The sequence below is a fragment of the Coregonus lavaretus genome (genome assembly GCF_964263955.1).
Source record: "Coregonus lavaretus genome assembly, chromosome: 5".
Lineage (NCBI taxonomy): Eukaryota > Metazoa > Chordata > Actinopteri > Salmoniformes > Salmonidae > Coregonus > Coregonus lavaretus.
This window is the reverse complement of record NC_139992.1, coordinates 75,277,533-75,297,404: the sequence shown is the minus strand read 5'-3', so window position 1 is coordinate 75,297,404 and position 19,872 is coordinate 75,277,533. Positions and strand designations below refer to the sequence as shown.

Below are 19,872 nucleotides of genomic sequence, written 5' to 3'. Positions count from 1 at the left end.
CGTCCTCCCCAATTAAGGTGCCACCAACCTCCTGTGGCACACACACATAAACATCTTTGAACATGGTGACTTCACTTGGCTCCATGTGAGTGGGATCAGTGGACAGTGGAGAGGGCTTTAGTCAAAGTGGGGGTCTGGCTTTAGGCAGCATATCTGTCTCCCGCTCTCTCTGACTGTTACTATCATACTAGCTAAGTCTGACATTCCCTCCCTCCCGTAATTATAGCTCAGTGTTTTGGAGGGCGTGTTTAAAGGGATGCTGGCCAGTTATAAACACAGGATGCAGAAGGACAGTCACAAAGACAGAGAAAGAGACCACCACCTCACACAGGTCTGTATTACATATCATACATCATCCCATCTTATCTCATTTATTCTGTTCAATTTCATTCAACTTTATTAATCTCTCTGGAGCATGAGTCATTGAGTCTGCAAGCCTCCTGAACATTAATATGTGGATATTAATGTGTTTGCATGTGTCTGTAAAAGCCTTGTTACATTCTAACTTACTGGTATTAATGATGCTCCATTCTGATACTTACTAACACCATCTTAGTGATGTGAAGTCTGGTGATTGTATGTGTGGAGAAGGGAAACTGTAAGTGCATGGAACTGAGGGAGGTCGGTGATGTATTCCCTTTCAGAGCCTGAGAGGACTGCTGCTGATGGTTGGTTATAAATAAGTATTTATTTGGGCCCGAACTCAGACAACCAGACCCAGGGGAGATAGGGTAGCAGCAGACTCACCATTGCCCAGTCCAAGCTTTCTTGGCTGGGGTAACAGACTTCCATAGGCTGCCCACACATGTAGGATAACAAATACAGTATTCACACACACACACAAACACACTAGTGCGATGGAGGCACACACAAGGTCAACTAAAGTGTAGTCTAATGTCAACAGTGTTCTGTGACGATGGAGACCTCCTCTACAGCCAAACAGTCTGACCAGGAGGTTCCCAAGAAAGAGAGGACATATGGAGAGCCTGGTGAGAACAGGGAAGAAGAAAAGACACCACAGGTGGTGGAAAATGGAACAGCCGGTGAAGGAAAGCAGTGGTTTCCTAACCTTAACAGTAAGGAATGGTGACTGATCTAGTGGATAAAAAAATATGAACTAACACTCACTCCTACTAGCACAGACTTTGCTGATGACTACTTTATTGAGGAGAAATGTACTATGACTGTGATATGTGGTTGTCTCACCTAGCTATCTTAAGATGAATGCACTAAATGTAAGTTGCTCAGGGTCAGAGCGTCTGCCAAATGACTAAAATTATTTTAGTTTTGGGAACAGAAAACTGTATTGAGATCAAATGTTTTATCGGTGAGAAAATTAGCAGAATGTTTGCAAAAATCCATCTCACTGCATCTTCTCCCACTGCCAGCCACTTGGCTTTCTCTCATCACCAAATTTGGTGGTGAGTGGAAATGCCAACCGGATGCTTCAGATTTATACATCCTGTGAAACATCTGTCTCATTGTTCGATCTGTGGTTGTGTGTAATGGTCAGTCTTCTGTTGTGACCATGTGTAGTAGTGATTATTAAAATGTTGGCCGTCCAGTGTTGTGTAGAGTAACTGGTTGTATTGTGGTCCTGTCCTCTACAGTGGTGTCTGACCGTAAGCAGATGGCCGTGGAGGCGTTGGACAGACGGAACGTCTGGGAGCCCAGTGTTTACTACACCCTGGGAAAGGAGTCCTTCTTCATCGCTGGTCATGAAATATGCATCCGAGAGTCTCTGGACTCCTACGGCGCCCTCATCTGGCCGGGGGTGAGTTCTACAGATGCTCACCGACAGTGGAATATGATGATAGAAACACATTTTTACAAGGAAGAATGTAAACGCAATGCACTTAATTCATATTGACTGATCTGGATTTACTAACAATCATTGTGTTGATAGTTGATCGTAGTCATGATGATGATTATGATAATGCTGATGATGATTGTGTGTGTGTGTAGGCGGTGGCTCTAAGTCAGTTCCTGGAGAATAACCGGCAGCAGGTGAATCTCCTGGATAAAGCAGTTCTGGAGATCGGGGCAGGGACAGGCTTACTGTCTATTGTGGCGAGTCTACTGGGTGAGTCTGTCCATCAGTCTCTTAGTCAGTCTGGCTAACTATATATTGGCCACTGGCCAGTCTACTGGGTGAGTCTGTCAGTTGGTGACATGGTTTGACAGACTGATTAATTTGACTGATTGACTGTTTGTTCCCTTGTGTCCTGTTTTCCAGGAGCCTGGGTAACGGCCACCGACCTGCCCGAAATCCTTCCCAACCTGACCTTTAACCTCTCTCGGAACACCAAGAGCCGCTGCCGCTACACGCCCCAAGTGACTGCCCTCACCTGGGGTCAAGACCTCGAGAGAGACTTCCCCTGCACTTCCTGTCTCTACGACTATGTTCTGGCAGCCGATGTGGTGTATCACCACGACTACCTGGAGGAGCTGCTGGCGACCATGCGCCACTTCTGCAGACCAGGAAGTGGCACCACGCTCCTGTGGGCCAATAAGGTGAGGTTTCAGTCGGACATGAGGTTCAAGGAGCGCTTTGAGAGTTGTTTTAATACGACGCTGCTGACAGAGCTAAAGGAGGGGGACGTGCGGATCTACAAGGCCACGGCACGGGAGTGAGAGAGAGGAAGAGACGATAGAAGTGGAGGGGATAGTGAGAAATTAAGGAGAAGAGGGATGGAGAGACCAGGGAGGAGAGGAGCTAGACTCAGAGGAAAAGAGGTGAGAAATAGAAAGAAGAGGTAGAGGTTGTTCTCCACTGTGGATGAAACAGGAGCTCACTAGCTCACTACAGAGAACGGACCGCCTGGAACCCATTCTGTTGTGCCAAGTCATCCTCGGGATGGGTACGTTCACCTCATCAGCATAGACTTATTAGACAGACAACAAAAGCGGATTCTATGTTTCAATGACATTCCTGTGAGCTACATTATATTTACAATCTGTGTCATGCAGAAACTCAGAACCCAAAATAACAAAAAAACATGTGACTTTTCAAAATGCTATTTTATCTACCTGTGTTTTTTTTTCTTCATACATTTGATAGTGACAAATGTTATGTTAATAAATTTGCCTTGCACTAGTGTGAAAAATGTGTTCCTTTCTCCCCACGTACACAGTCTGCATTGACAACACAGATATACTGAAAGTTACTGTAAAAAATCTACAAGAGACAGTATCACCTCCATTTACGACAATGGTTTACAGACTAGTTTAATAAGAAGCTAAACACTAATATTTATATACAGTGCCCTCCTGAATTATTGGCACCCTAGGTAAATACGAACAAAAACGGCTGTGAAAAAATGTCATTGTTGTTTATCAGCTTGATCTTACACTGATCTTACACTGTAATGATCATATGAATCCATCCTTTCAAAGAAAATAAAGTCATCAACAAATCATTATCTTATTCAGAAACATGCATGTCACAATTATTGGCACCCCTGCATTTAGTACTTTGTGCACCCTCCCTTTGCCAAGATAACAGCTCTGAGTCGTCTACTATAATGTTTGATGAGGTGGGAGAATTAAGACCATTCCTCCATACGGAAACTCTCCAGATCCTTCAGAGTCCTTGGTCCTCGCTTGTGGACTCTCCTCTTCAGCTCACCACACAGGTTTTCAATGAGGTTTAGGTCTGGGGACTGGGATGTCCATTGCAAAAGCTTGATTCTATGGTCAGTGAACCATTTTTGTGTGGATATGGAGGTATGCTTTTGATCCAATGACGACAAAGTTTTAGCCTCCTGGCAGAAGCCAGTTTTCCCTTTTGGCCTAAATCTCCTGGTACTTGATGGAGTCCATGATGCCATGTACCCTAACAAGGTTCCAAGGGACTTTGGAATTAAAACAGCCCCACATCATCACAGATCCACCACCATACTTCACAGTGGGGATTAGGTTATTTTCTGCATGCCCATGGCTCTTTTTATACCAAACCCACCTCTGGTGTTCGTGCCAAAAAGCTCTATTTTAGTCTCATCAGACCATATAATCTGGTCCCAATCAAAGTTACAATGACATTTAGCAAACTCCAGGAGCTTGCATGTGTGGTTAGGTGACAGCAGAGGCTTTCTTCTGGCAACCATTCCAAATAACTTGTTGGCATGGAGGTGGTGTCTAATTATAGTTTTGGAGACCCCAAGATGTAACCAACTTCTGCAATTCTCCAACTGTGATCCCTGGATATTTTTTTGCCACTTAAACAATCCTTCTCACTGTGCATGGGGGCAAAATACACTTGCGTCCTCTTCCAGGCAGGTTCAGCACAGCTCCAGTTGTTTTACATTTCTTATTGCCTTAATAGTGGAAATGGGTATTTTCAGGCATGTAGCGATCTTTTATAGCCATTGCCTGATTGATGAAGATCAACTTCTCTAATTTCATTTGTGTGTTCTCTGGCCTTTCCCAGGTTGATGGATGACTAAGTGAGTTTAGCCTGTGCGTCACCTCATATTTATACCCCAGTGAAACAGTGAGTCTTGGATGAACTTTTAAAAGTAAAATCTTAAATCAGAATATACATCAATTAGATTTTGTTCATACGGATTTCTAGGTGTGGCAATAATTGTGACACGCATATTTGAATAAAATAACTATTTATTGATGCCGATTTCTTTATTTAGAATTTTTTTTTACTCAATTAAAAGGTTAGATTCATATGGTATTTTGAGTGTAAGATCAAGCTGATAGACAACTACATTTTTTCACAGCCTTTTTTGTTAATATTTACCTAGGGTGCCAATAATTCAGGAGGGTACTGTATATTTACAGAACGGCAAGATTTCATGTTTCTTAGCACATTTCACTAGTGCTAGTGAGTTATACTACCGGTTTGTTACGTTTCATTGCAGAATCAGACGGCATCTTTCCTTTTCTTTATTTTTCCCTCTCACACACACACACACACACACACACACACGTCTTGATGATGCCAAATGATCTGTCTGTATGCTTTGAGAATACAGAATAATATCTATTGCTGAGCCCAACTGAATTATGGAGGTCCAAAGCCCTTTTAATAATCTCACTCTAGGATCAGCGAAACAGTCTCTCAGTCTCAACCAATGAGCAGTCCATACCACTCAAGTGTTCCATCTCCATGGCAAAGTTGATGTGTCCAGGTGTCATTGTCACAAGGGCAGTGTATGTCCCCATCAAGTCCTCTGAGGTTTGGATTTTATGACAGTTTTTCCCTTTGTGATATCATCAGTTGGAATTTTCCATTACTAGTGTACTAAACACAACATCACCGCAAAGGGCTACGGTTGGTCTGGTCCGGAATGTCTGCGCTCTGCATTTTTCGTCCTTAGTTTCCACAGCGACTGTCACGCCAAGCAGCAGGTGGATGACTTGGGCTGTTCCAAGATAGACTCCCTGCGCAGGTCGTTCGGAATGGCGCCTGCGGGTCCCCACACGTTGAGCTCGCCATAGATCCCGGTCTCGATCATCTCCTCCTGCCAAGGGATGGGGATGTTTCCAGAGGAGGACTCGTTAAAGAACACACGGTCAGGTTCGTCCAGCCCCACCCCCTTCACCGAGGAGAACTCCCCCACAGCATCCAGGTCCTTGGCGTAGACCACCTTGGAGTCGGGGACAAACAGAGGGAGCAGGATGCCTGTAGAAGAGAGGGGAGGGGGTTAGAGAGACTTGCAGAGGAAACTTCATAGGGCGGGATGGTGCGGGATGGTGTGCTTCTGAAGTCTGTCTTTGTGGCAGCTGTGGGATGACCTACAGTTGAAGTTGGAAGTTTACATACACTTAGTTTTTCAACCACTCCACACATTTTTTGTTAACAAACTATCGTTTTGGCAAGTCGGTTAGGACATCTACTTTGTGCATGACACAAGTAATTTTTCCAACAATTGTTTACAGACAGATTATTTCACTTATAATCCACTGTATCACAATTCCAGTGGGTCAGAAGTTTACATACACTAATGTTGACTGTGCCTTTAAACAGCTTGGAAAATTCCAGAAAATGATGTCATGGCTTTAGAAGATTCTGATAGGCTAATTGACATGATTTGAGTCAATTGGAGGTGTACCTGTGGATGTATTTCAAGGCCTACCTTCAAACCCAGTGCCTCTTTGCTTGACATCATGGGAAAATCAAAAGAAATCAGCCAAGACCTCATAAACTAAATTGTAGATCTCCACAAGTCTGGTTCATCCTTGGGAGCAATTTCCAAATGCCTGAAGGTACCACGTTCATCTGTACAAACAATAGTACGCAAGTATAAACACCATGGGACCACGCAGCCGTCATACCGCTCAGGAAGGAGACGCGTTCTGTCTCCTAGAGATTAACGTACTTTGGTGCGAAAAGTGTAAATCAATCCCAGAACAACAGCAAAGGACCTTGTAAAGATGCTGGAGGAAAAACAGGTACAAAAGTATCTATATCCACAGTAAAAACTAGTCCTATATCGACATAACCTGAAAGGCCGCTCAGTAAGGAAGAAGCCACTGCTCCAAAACCGCCATAAAAAAGCCAGACTACGGTTTGCAACTGCACATGGGGACAAAGATCGTACTTTTGGAGAAATGTCCTCTGGTCTGATGAAACAAAAATAGAACTGTTTGGCCATAATGACCATCGTTATGTTTGGAGGAAAAAGGGGGATGCTTACAAACCGAAGAACACCATCCCAACTGTTAAGCACGGGGGTGGCAGCATCATGCTGTGGAGGTGCTTTGCTGCAGGAGTGATTGGTGCACTTCACAAAATAGATGGCATCATGAGGAAGGAAAATTATGTGGATATATTGAATTAACATCTCAAGACATCAGTCAGGAAGTTAAAGCTTGGTCGCCAATGGGTATTCCAAATGGACAATGACCCCAAGCATACTTCCAAAGTTGTGGCAAAATGGCTTAAGGACAACAAAGTCAAGGTATTGGAGTGGCCATCACAAAGCCCTGACCTCAATCCTATAGAACATTTGTGGGCAGAACTGAAAAAGCGTGTGGGAGCAAGGAGGCCTACAAACCTGACTCAGTTACACCAGCTGTCAGGTGGAATGGGCCAAAATTCACCCAACTTATTGTGGGAAGCTTGTGGAAGGCTACCTGAAACGTTTGACCCAAGTTAAACAATTTAAAGTCAATGCTACCAAATACTAATTGAGTGTATGTAAACTTTTGACCCACTGGGAATGTGATGAAAGAAATTAAAGATGAAAGAAATAATTATCTCTACTATTATTCTGACATTTCACATTCTTAAAATAAAGTGGTGATCCTAACTGACCTAAGACAGGGAATTTTGACTAGGATTAAATGTCAGGAATTGTGAAAAACTGAGTTTAAATGAATTTGGCTAAGGTTCCGACTTCAATTGTACATAGAAACCAAGCAAAATTATAATGGCCCAAATACAGCCCACATTTAGAATTTACCATTTGGTTCAGTTATCACTTGGAATTAGCATCCTTACCTGCGTCTAGTCTCCTCCAGTGGATGCCGCTGAAGAAGGGGTGTGCCCTGATCTCGTCACAGGTCCCGTTCTTGAAGCCTGGTCTCTGGTCCACCTGTTTCTCCAGCAGCCCAGAGCAGATGGACTTGCCGTTCTCACTGAATGTCTCTGGGTAGACTACCGTCCCGGTCATGATGCACTCCTTCAGCTCTTCCTTCTCAACCTGACCAGAAGACGACCGCAGGTTACAGACATTACATCAAAGACCAACTCCGGGCCAGGAGAGCTACTGGGTGTACAGATTTTTGTTCCAGCCCTGCACTAACACACCAGAGTCAAATAATCATGGTCTATGAATGAAGATTGAAAAACAGGTGTGTTAGTGCCGAGATGGAACAAAAGCCTTCAGACTCCAGTGGCTCTACAACACGACCAGAATTGGAGACCTCTGACTTAAACGGATTAGCCTTCACACTTATCCAGTGTGCACTTTTCAGTTTGAAGAGTGAAGGCATGAAAGGGAGGAGGAATAGAGTGGGTTACCTTCTCCCCTCGTTCCCTGAATGGGTTCTTGGCGGCCATGAACTCAAACATCGTAACCCCCAGGGTGAAATAGTCCACTGAGGTGTCATACTTCTTCCCCTTCAGCAGCTCCGGGGCTATGAACCCTTGGGGCAGAGGACAAAAGGTTAAAAGGTCAGTCACAAGAGCCAGAATGGCGCTTCTTGGAGACACTAAACGTGATACCCATTGTGAGATGAGGTCGGGCAGTTGAGACTGACCTGGAGTTCTGCCATAGCCTTTGATCTTTGTCTGGTCCTTTTTTAGTTCCACAGCCAGACCCAGGTCAGAGACACGCACATTACCTAAGGACAACATTTGGCCAACGTCGCATCACATCACACAAACGTGTGTGTATCTCAGTGTGTACCTTCATTGTCCAGGAGAACGTTCTCAGGTTTGAGGTCTCTGTAGATGATTCTCTTCTGGTGAAGGTGCTCCATGTGTAACAGTACTCTTCTTGCGTTGTGTACAATCAATCATCAACACGAACTCCATCTTGTAACACCAGTCATGGAGCTTTATTCTGATAGGAACAGCACAAAATTGCACGTCATGCAATGCACGGCTCACCATCCAACTCTGCACTCACGCACGCTGGTTTGGTGCTTGTTCACTGGGACATGTAGTTACCAAAATAATACAATTACAATATAATATCTTTAATAATGTACCTGATAGGAACAGCACAAAATTGCACGTCATGCAATGCATGGCTCACCATCCAACTCTGCACTCACGCACTGTACAAAATATACAAACCCCCCACCAGACACAGTAAGTTGCTAGCTAGTATTAGCTGGAATTCTCTACAACAAAATGCACAACAAATATTCACCAAAAAACGCTGCATCTTATGTGTGATGTTCGAATAACATTTACAAACAAATTGATATAAATTATACATTTACATTATCACTTGGGAGTATAAAAATCACTTTTGACGTACAGTGCTTTGCAACCAACAACTTACCGCTGGTTTGGTGCTTGTTCACTGGGACGATTCTAACTGAAACATCCTCCCTCGTAAGCAAGCTACGCAAACCAGCCAATAAGATGCCATGTTGAGTAGGTGAAGGCAAGACAAAACCAAAAACCCATTGGCTTAACAATAAAGTGGCAAGGGGAATCACCACTATAACCCTGTTCCACATGCCCTGGATGATCTGGGCAGCATAGAAACAGGCTCTAGGTTCCTCAAACCCTGGGTTGTTCTCATCCACCAGGTAGATGTGGTATCTGGGGCAGAACGGGAACAAAAATGTTACAGATCTATCACAAGAAACAACAAATAGGATAGTTCCTGTGGTGTGTGCATGCGTTTACTTCAGGTCGCCTCCATTCATGATGGTCATAATCAGACAGAGCTCATCCTTTGTCTGAAAAGCGTAGGCCAGGGACACGATGAAACGAGACTGTGAACCCTGGCAAGGATCCTCTTCACCATCGCTCCCTAAAGTAGAGGAGGGGGACAAACATGACAATAGCAACCATCACTCACAAATTCATACCGGTAGTCCCTGTTCGATTACTTTTAAAATGCGTCCTTCCTTCCTTGAAGTAATCACTGATCTAACATGGCTGGATAGGTGAAAGCTATGACATGGAATCCTTGCTTTCACGTTATATCAGTGATTGTCATGAGGAATGAGGTATTTTAACCATTTTCAAAACAGGGCCCTGGACTAGATGTCAAGGACATGAACTAACCATCCCCAGCAGTTCCATTGAGAACAGCTTTCCCTAAAGCTCTCCGTAATCTCTCTATCCCTGTGCTGTGTTTAATACAGAGGGCTAAAACAGAGGCAAACGTGATTAACACCATTATCTCCTCATCACTTACTGGAGAACAGGTACTGTAGCCTACATCAAAACTGCTAGTTGCTTAGTGGGTAAGAGCGTTGTGCTGATGGGAGAGCATAATATACAAGGAAATTCTCAAAGCTGCTAATGAGAACCTTGACGACCTTTTACCTAGCCGGTGGGGATTCCGGTGGGGTACGCCCACACAGGTAGTGGCAGTGCTGGCAACACTGGCTGCAGTAACCCATGGGGAGGGGGTCACACTCGGACAATCAGAGAGGGGGTTTATCATTGTGGCCCAGGTGGCACAAAATAATCAAAGGTCTGACCGCATGGAGATGCTTGGGAAAATGGTTACAACAGGGGATCAGAGTGTTTGTGTCTCAGGTGAAGAGGGTGGATCTGATCTCCATCACCTAGGACTTGACATAGATTAAGTAGATTAATCAAATCTCACATTGTTATCAATTTCTGCTCAATCTGCATGCTTTCTCAATCAGCTTTAACTGTATGTGCACTCGTAGATCAAGTTATTTCTCGAGTTGGGCTCTGGGATATAACCGCCGTTGAGTATCGGATTTTATGGTGGATTGTGGAGGAGGGGGGTTGAGTGTGTTGGAGTATGTGAGTATGTGCGTGTGTGCTTGTCTGGTATCTGTTGTGGGGGGGTGGGGATGTTGGGGGGGGGTATGGGATGGACCGCGGGAATTATTTGCTAGGATAATAATTGCTTGTCAATGAATTAAATGTAATACAATGGCAATCCGGGTTGTATGTTAGAATCCTATGCGTGAACTGCCGACATTATTACGCATATTAATTGATAATGATGGGAAATAGGATATGCATAATTAATAAAATATATATATATATATATATATATATATATATATATATATATATATATATATATATATATATATATATATATATTTATTAGAGGTGAAAGCATTGGAAATGCTTTTGGCGGTTAATCTGCTTCTGTTTTGTGGGTGGCACTGTGTGCTGTTTTCGATGGATGGGTCCTGGCCTCTCGGGGCCTTAGGGATTCGGAGGGACGCTGATCACTGGGATGACGGCTCAACTTGGGATGGGGAGGGGCTTTAGCGGGGGAATTAGTGGAGAACAATTGAAGGGTTACTCCGTAGCAATGCAAATATCACGGTACAGCTATATGGACACTCAATCATTACGCTAATTTTTATTGGTAAATTTACAAACATATATAATGATAAATAGACTTGAAACTTGTATCTCATTATGGTGTATGGTGAAATAAGTATAGCCAGTTATAATTGTAATGGCTTAGCTGATAATAACAAAAGAATAACAATATTTACATGGCTCAAAGAGAAGGAATATAATATCTATTGTATACAGGAAACTCATTCAACAATTCGAGATGAAGTAGCGTGGAAAAAATAATGGGGGGGGGGAAAATATACTTCTCCCATGGGCAAAGAAATTCAAAAGGGGTGATGATATTAATTAATAGTAATTTCGATCCGAATGTGCAAATTGTCCAAATAGATACGCAAGGTAGATGGATTATTTTAAATATGGTATTGGACCATAAACAGATATGGCTCATTAACCTTTACGGACCAAATAATGATGATCCACAATTATTTGACAATATATATAATAAATTATCAAGCCTGCAAGCAACTCAAGACAATATTATTATGGTGGGGGATTATAATACTGTTTTAAATAGCTCAATGGACCGAAAAGGAAATCACACCACAAACAATCACCCACATGCTCTGAAGGAAATTGTGAATGTCATGGATACATTAGAACTAGTAGATATATGGAGGCTTAAATATGCTGATCTAGTGAGATATACAGTGGGGAAAAAAAGTATTTAGTCAGCCACCGATTGTGCAAGTTCTCCCACTTAAAAAGATGAGAGAGGCCTGTAATTTTCATCATAGGTACACATCAACTATGACAGACAAATTGAGAAAAAAAATCCAGTAAATCACATTGTAGGATTTTTAATGAATTTATTTGCAAATTATGGTGGAAAATAAGTATTTGGTCACCTACAAACAAGCAAGATTTATGGCTCTCACAGACCTGTAACTTCTTCTTTAAGAGGCTCCTCTGTCCTCCACTCGTTACCTGTATTAATGGCACCTGTTTGAACTTGTTATCAGTATAAAAGACACCTGTCCACAACCTCAAACAGTCACACTCCAAACTCCACTATGGCCAAGACCAAAGAGCTGTCAAAGGACACCAGAAACAAAATTGTAGACGTGCACCAGGCTGGGAAGACTGAATCTGCAATAGGTAAGCAGCTTGGTTTGAAGAAATCATCTTTGGGAGCAATTATTAGGAAATGGAAGACATACAAGACCACTGATAATCTCCCTCGATCTGGGGCTCCACGCAATATCTCACCCCGTGGGGTCAAAATGATCACAAGAACGGTGAGCAAAAATCCCAGAACCACACGGGGGGACCTAGTGAATGACCTGCAGAGAGCTGGGACCAAAGTAACAAAGCCTACCATCAGTAACACACTACGTCGCCAGGGACTCAAATCCTGCAGTGCAAGACGTGTCCCCCTGCTTAAGCCAGTACATGTCCAGGCCCGTCTGAAGTTTGCTAGAGTGCATTTGGATGATCCAGAAGAGGATTGGGAGAATGTCATATGGTCAGATGAAACCAAAATATAACTTTTTGGCAAAAACTCAACTTGTCGTGTTTGGAGGACAAAGAATGCTGAGCTGCATCCAAAGAACACCATACCTACTGTGAAGCATGGGGGTGGAAACATCATGCTTTGGGGCTGTTTTTCTGCAAAGGGACCAGGACGACTGATCCGTTTAAAGGAAAGAATGAATGGGGCCATGTATCGTGAGATTTTGAGTGAAAACCTCCTTCCATCAGCAAGGGCATTGAAGATGAAACGTGGCTGGGTCTTTCAGCATGACAATGATCCCAAACACACCGCCCGGGCAACGAAGGAGTGGCTTCGTAAGAAGCATTTCAAGGTCCTGGAGTGGCCTAGCCAGTCTCCAGATCTCAACCCCATAGAAAATCTTTGGAGGGAGTTGAAAGTCCGTGTTGCCCAGCGACAGCCCCAAAACATCACTGCTCTAGAGGAGATCTGCATGGAGGAATGGGCCAAAATACCAGCAACAGTGTGTGAAAACCTTGTGAAGACTTACAGAAAACGTTTGACCTGTGTCATTGCCAACAAAGGGTATATAAAAGTATTGAGAAACTTTTGTTATTGACCAAATACTTATTTTCCACCATAATTTGCAAATAAATTCATTAATAATCCTACAATGTGATTTTCTGGATTTTTTTTTCTCATTTTGTCTGTCATAGTTGACGTGTACCTATGATGAAAATTACAGGCCTCTCTCATCTTTTTAAGTGGGAGAACTTGCACAATTGGTGGCTGACTAAATACTTTTTTTCCCCACTGTACATGGCGGAGACTGAATCAAGCTAGTCGTCTTGACTTCTTTCTTATCTCATTCTCGTTGGCACCAAAAGTAAAAAAAAGTGTTGATAGGGGACAGAATGCGGTCGGACCATCATATAATAGGCATATACATTACTCTGACTGAATTTCCACGTGGGCGAGGATATTGGAAATGTAATCAAAGCCTATTGGATGATAATTTATTTATAATTAGAACAAAGGAATTTATAACTGACTTTTTCCAACATAACATAGGTACAGCGGATCCCCTTATTGTATGGGACACCTTTAAATGTGCCTTTAGAGGCCATGCAATTCAGTACTCATCTCGAAAACAAAAGCAATTTAGGTCAAAAGAGTTTATACTAAGAAAGGAAATAGAAAGTCTAACAGAACAGATAGATGGCAATAAAAACTGTAACAGAGTCTCAGAATAAATTAGAGGAAAAACAAAAAGAAATGGAAAAACTTATTCAAGAAAGATCAAGTGTAATATATTATAAAAATAAAGTAAACTGGATGGAATATGGGGAAAAATGCACAAAATTATTTTTTAATCTTCAACATAGGAATGCTACCAAAAAGAACTTAATGAAACTGGTTACAATTGACGGAGTCACCCATAATTCACCAAAATATTTTGAAGGAAGAAACAAAGTACTTTAAGCATATGTTTTCTTTTCAGTCGCCTCCATCTCCTCTAACTGAAGCTAATTGTAGAGATTTCTATTGATAATGTCAAATTAACAGCCACACAGAAAGACTCATGTGAAGGTGAAATTACAGAGGAGGAACTTCTGGATGCAATTAAAGACTTTAAGTCCGGGAAAACTCCAGGGTTGGATGGCATACCAATCGAGGTATACCAAACCTTTTTTGATATACTAAGAGGACCGTTATTAGCATGTTTTAACCACTCCTATGTAAATGGTAGATTATCTGACACTCAAGAAGAAGGTCTGATCTCATTATTACTGAAACAGGATACAAGTGGAAAATGTAAAGATCCAGTCCATTTACAAAATTGGAGGCCCCTTACACTTCAGTGTTGTGATGCAAAAATCCTAGCAAAATGTATAGCGCATAGAATTAAAAAGGTATTGTCGGATATTATTCATTCTAATCAGACAGGTTTTTTTACATGGAAGATACATTGGAAGATACATTTGGAGAATCTCTTATAAAATGGGTCAAAATCATGTATAGTAACCCTAGGTGTAAAATAGTAAATAATGGCTATTTCTCAGAAAGTTTTAAACTGTCAAGAGGAGTGAAACAAGGATGTCCACTATCAGCATATCTATTTATTGTGGCCATCGAGATGTTAACTATTAAAATCAAATCCAATAATAATATCAGAGGATTAGAAATACAGGGCTTAAAAACAAAGGTGTCATTGTACGCTGATGATTCATGTTTTCTTTTAGATCCACAACTAGAATCCCTCCACAGCCTCATAGAGGATCTAGATACATTTTCTAACCTCTCTGGATTAAAACCAAATTATGACAAATGTACTATATTACGTATTGGATCACTAAAAAACACAATTTTTACATTAACATGTAGTTTACCAATAAAATGGTCTGATGGTGATGTGGATATACTCGGAATACATATCCCAAAGGAAATAAATGATCTCACTTCAATAAATTTTAATAGAAAGTTAGCAAAAATAGATAAGATCTTACTACCATGGAAAGGAAAATACCTGTCAATTTGTGGAAAAATCACCCTGATTAACTCTTTAGTATTATCCCAGTTTACCTATTTGCTTATGGTCTTGCCTACGCCTAGCAAACCGTTTTTTAAATTATATGAGAAAAAAATATTCAATTTTATTTGGAACGGCAAGCCAGACAAAATTAAAAGAGCATATTTATATAATGAATATGAATTCGGAGGACAGAAATTATTAAATATTAAAGCATTAGACCTATCACTAAAATCTTCAGTCATCCAAAAGTTATACTTAAATCCAAACTGGTTCTCAAGCAAATTAGTAAGATTGTCTCACCCACTGTTCAAGAAAGGCCTTTTTCCCTTTATTCAGATTACAACCTCTCACTTTCAGTTATTTGAAAAGGAAATAACCTCCCAAATGTCACTATTTCTAAAACAAGCCATAGAAAGTTGGTTGCAATTTCAATTTAATCCTCCAGAAACGACAGAACAAATAATGCAACAAATATTGTGGTTAAATTCAAATATACTAATTGACAAAAAACCTTTCTTTGTTGACAGAATGTTTAAAAAAGGTAGAATCTTCGTAAATGATATCATCGGTAGGACTGGTGGAGTTATGTCGCACATGCAGCTAACAAAAACATATGGAAATGTCTGCTCTACCCAAAATTACAACCAAATAATTGCAGCCTTACCGCAAAAGTGGAAGAGGAAAGTTGAAGGGGGAGAAAGTAAGGAACTTGTCTGTCGGCCTTGCATTAAAGAACATAATTGGTTAAGGAAAACTGTGATAAATAAAAAAGTATATCAGTTTCACTTAAGGACCAAAGGATTGACAGCCGTCCCATATAGATTGCAAAATAGTTGGGAAGAGATCTTTGACGTACCGATCCCATGGCATAGTGTTTATGAACTGACACGCAAAACGACACCGGATTCAAAAATTAGAATCTTTCAATTTAAATTATTATATAAAATTCTTGCTACCAATAGAATGTTATTTATATGGGGGATACAATCTTCCCAGCTCTGCAGATTTTGCTGTGAAGAGACAGAATCATTAGATCATTTGTTTTGGTTCTGTCCATTTGTAGCTTGTTTTTGGACACAGGTCCAGGAATGGCTAAAGGATTGCAATATTTACCTGGAACTAACCTTGCAGACAGCATTACTGGGTGATCTGAAAAGTCATAGTCAATCAATCAATAATATAATAATACTTTTAGCAAAAATGTTTATTTTTAATTCACAATCTGTAGAAGCAATGAGAATAGAAAGGTTCAGAACTTTTGTAAAACATCACAGTACGGTTGAAATATATATGGCAAATAGAAATCCTATATAGATGGTGTTAAGAGATAGATGGGAGGTATTGAATAGAGTTGAAGGATGGGACTAATAACAACAAATAATAACAAAGATAGCTAATAATGTAAGCATACTGTGTCCATAATAAGTATATAGGTTGTATGTTGGGAGCTTTTGGGAAAGAGCACAGTTAGAAAGATATGGCATTTAGAAGCAAACCGGATGGACATCATGAAAATGATCGGAGAGGTTGAGAGTAGAAGAAGTTCAGGAGCAAAAAAATAATATATATATATATATATATATATATATATATATATAGAATTATTGTAAAATTAACTCTGTCCATAAGGTGTAGATAGTAAGTATAGACTGGAAGTAGAGGCCTGGGCGTTGTTGTTCACTAATTTACTCCAAGTAGGGAAAGGATGGTGGGGTTGAAAAGTAATAAAGGGGAATATATATATAAAAAATAAAAATAAACATGGGGGATTGGAAGTGATGCAGACAATTACATTGATAGAAGATACAATCTATCTGCAATATTAAGCTGATCCATTCCCCCCGGAAAAAAAACTAACCGAAAGGTCGCTGGTTCTAATCCCCGAGCCGACTAGGTGAAAAATCTGTAGATGTGCCCTTGAGCAAGGCACTTAACCCTAATTGCTCCTGTAAGTCGCTCTGGATAAGAGCGTCTGCTAAATGACTAAAAATTTAAATGTAGTCCATGAGCATAACCATTTCCACTCGAGATAACGGGGTTCTAACAGTCACAGAGGCAGACACTGTAGCACTACCCTCCATGTCATTGTGCTTACAATCCTACTCTGATCCAGCATTAATAGTCTACAGAAGCATACTGTATTCTTATTAACTAATTTCCCCTTTGGATATTATCTTCTCTCTCTCTCATATCAACTACAGCAGTGATCACCGATTGAATGTTCGATCTTCAAGGCATTCCTAGTCGATCACCAAACATTTCTGTAGAAAAGCCAATGATAAAGGCAAAGGCTTGCGCCCCTTTTTTCGAGTTGCGCTGTTGCCGGTAGGTGCACTAAATTCAGAAGCCCTGCGCACAGGGTAGGCAAAGCGTTCCCATTTTGAACAATTTATTTTGTCTGAAGACAAACTCCGCCTACCCGGCGGACAGTGAGATCTGTGGCTACTGCGCTGGCCAATCAGATAGCTCAAATCACCGTTCCTACAGCTTCCAAGACCCTGGCCACAACAAAGTTTGATACTAGCCTACGTGAGATTTCATACGTTTTTAAACCATGACCAGAGAGAGACTGTAAAATATGTTTTATTCTTGAGTGAGTTCATGTCTAAGTTTTATTCAACACTATTACAAAACATAAAACGTGCTTCTCTCTACTTCCACTCACGCTGCAGCTGCAATGAATGAGTAGCCAAGTGTATCGATAGCCTTGCGTTTTTATTATTATTAGCAGCTCGTCGTGTCTATTTTTATAGGAGTATTTCACTTTCTCTGGTCATAGGAACAACATGAATTTGTGCCTAAGGCAGATGCGGTGCGACTCGAGTTTCGCCATCAGGTGGAACACTGTCCCCTTTCTCTGGTCAGTCTCCGGAGGAAAGGAAGGAGAGAGCAGCGACCGTGAGATGCGGAACCTCAGCTGCTCTCTCCCTCCCTCCGCGAGATCCGACTGGGGAAAATCGTTTAGAACGGTCATCCAACTCGGAAACTCGTGCATCTTCCTAGAGCTCCGACTTCCCGACCTGAAGTACACTTGGCGTCATGATTTGCCATCGTTTTTTCCCCCGAGTTCCCAGTTGTCTTGAACGCACAATGACCATCAGATGCAGGTAACATCAGTCCAGTAAATTAAAAAAGCTAATTTGCAAATTATTTCAATTTATGCTCAGCTGTGCCTCGCAAGTGCTACACCAACTGATCTATTTTGTTATCAAAGCTCGAGTTTTGAAATATAATAGGGCCTGCAGAGAATAACAATATTGCCAGGCATTTAGCCAATATGCTGTGGTAATGTATTAGGCCTACTGCACAAACCTCATTCCTACATACGTTTTTATTAGGTAAAAAAATTATGAGCAGTAGATCTCAGCTTGCTTTCTGACTGCATAAGTGATCTTGACTCAAAAGGTTGATGACCACAACAACAGTAAACATCAGTAGACTAGAGACTCCAGTTCAGGTGGGGCATACCAAAGACAAACTACCCCCCCCCCCCCTCCTCCCTCTCACCTCATAGCTTTTCTGCTTCTCCAGCCTCTACTTGTTGAGCTTCTTGCAGGCGTACAGTTTCCCCGTGGCCTTCATCTGGCAGGCAGACACCTCTCCGAACCCCCCCTTCCCCAGCACACGGAAGTCCAGGAACCAGTCTTGGTCCATGGGCTGCATCTCCAGCCACTTCCACTGAAGGAACCTCTTCAGGAACATTCTCTCCAGGAAGAAGGTGTAGGGAGCCCAGCACTGAGGCCAGTGTTTGGGCAAAGAGGCTGTCCCCAGCCATCTGCAGGGCCTCCTTCACCTGGGTCACAGTCTCCGGTGTCAGAAAGAGACAGTAGAGCTTGGCTGAGGACACCAGGTAGCGCTGGATGATCCTGGATGCCTTCTGGGCCCGGTCCGATTCTTCTGCCAAGTCGTACTCCTCAATGTCCCGCCACAGCCGGCAAGGACCGTGGTATTCGGTTGCCGCCTCAAGGAACAGGCGTTTGCCAATGGGCTGCTCCACGCAGACTGACTGGAAGGCCATGTCCAGGGTTTCCTGGAGGCCCTCACACACTGATGTGGGGCAGCTTGAGGCGGGTGTGGTACTTCTTGTCACGCAAGGCCTCCAGGTTGGAGCCATCGAAGCTGCCACGGGCATTGATGTAGGCAGAGTTGGCAACCACCGTGGTCAGGCTGCCCAAATCCATGGCAATGGAGGGAGATGGGGTGTCTGCGACAGCACTCAGAGGGAGAGTATGGTGAAGGAGAAAGAGGGATAGGGTGAGATGAAGTTAAAATGTGAGAGTAAAAGGTGGTAGAGAAAGGGAGTGAAACTGTTAAAGGGAGGATAAGAGAAGGGTAAGATATAAGATGAACAGAGGGAGAGACAAAGGAGATCAGTGCCTTCAGCAGGACAGAGAACACAGGATCCTCCTCCTGTCCCAAGGCATACTTCCTGAGCACTTTACCAGTCTCCCTCACACACCTGACAACACCTTTCAGACAGTTATGCTTTTATCCACTAACTCCCTAATACCGCAGACTGACAGTGAGCCCAAGCTGAAACTGATGTATTCAGTCACTGTGGCTGGAGCAGCACCTGTTATCTAAAGAACAAGATGCAGGGGTGCAGCACAGTATAGGGGGGACATGCGCAGGGTCTAAACTGGACAACTCTCGACCCTTGGGAAAGGCCCCTGGTCCTCAGATATGAAAGGTACAGACAGGTGAAAGCAAAATGGTTATAGCTCCCTCTAGCCCTCAGTTTTTCCATCATATCGCTCACACATTCAGCTCAGGATAGTCGCCCAGGGCACCATTATTATAACGCAGTCAATTAAAACAGACTTCCCATTGGATTTAATATGTTTGACACATTTGAGGTTATTACAGTCCTAGCTCAGCTATTGAAGCCAATTGAGGGAGAAAAAAAAA

At 42.2% G+C, this 19,872-nt stretch overlaps 1 protein-coding gene and 1 pseudogene across 2 annotated transcripts; one reads left to right on the top strand and one right to left on the bottom strand.

The window, feature by feature from the left end:
* Window positions 1-916: 916 nt before the first annotated feature.
* Window positions 917-2,634, top strand: mettl21cb (methyltransferase 21C, AARS1 lysine b; the record flags this gene model as incomplete). Its single annotated transcript, XM_084161097.1, has 4 exons — window positions 917-1,043; window positions 1,611-1,774; window positions 1,966-2,083; window positions 2,237-2,634. 4 exons carry the CDS (start codon window positions 917-919, stop codon window positions 2,632-2,634), a joined length of 807 nt encoding a protein of 268 aa, XP_084017223.1.
* Window positions 2,635-5,345: 2,711 nt separating this feature from the next.
* LOC311129347 (rhodopsin kinase GRK1-like) lies at window positions 5,346-19,145 on the bottom strand (annotated as a pseudogene). The gene is made up of 8 exons: window positions 18,472-19,145; window positions 9,323-9,449; window positions 9,149-9,235; window positions 8,367-8,452; window positions 8,218-8,301; window positions 7,979-8,103; window positions 7,457-7,658; window positions 5,346-5,635 (listed from the first exon to the last, which is right to left on the bottom strand). The product of its transcript is annotated as a rhodopsin kinase GRK1-like (transcript).
* Between the last annotated feature and the right edge of the window lie 727 nt (window positions 19,146-19,872).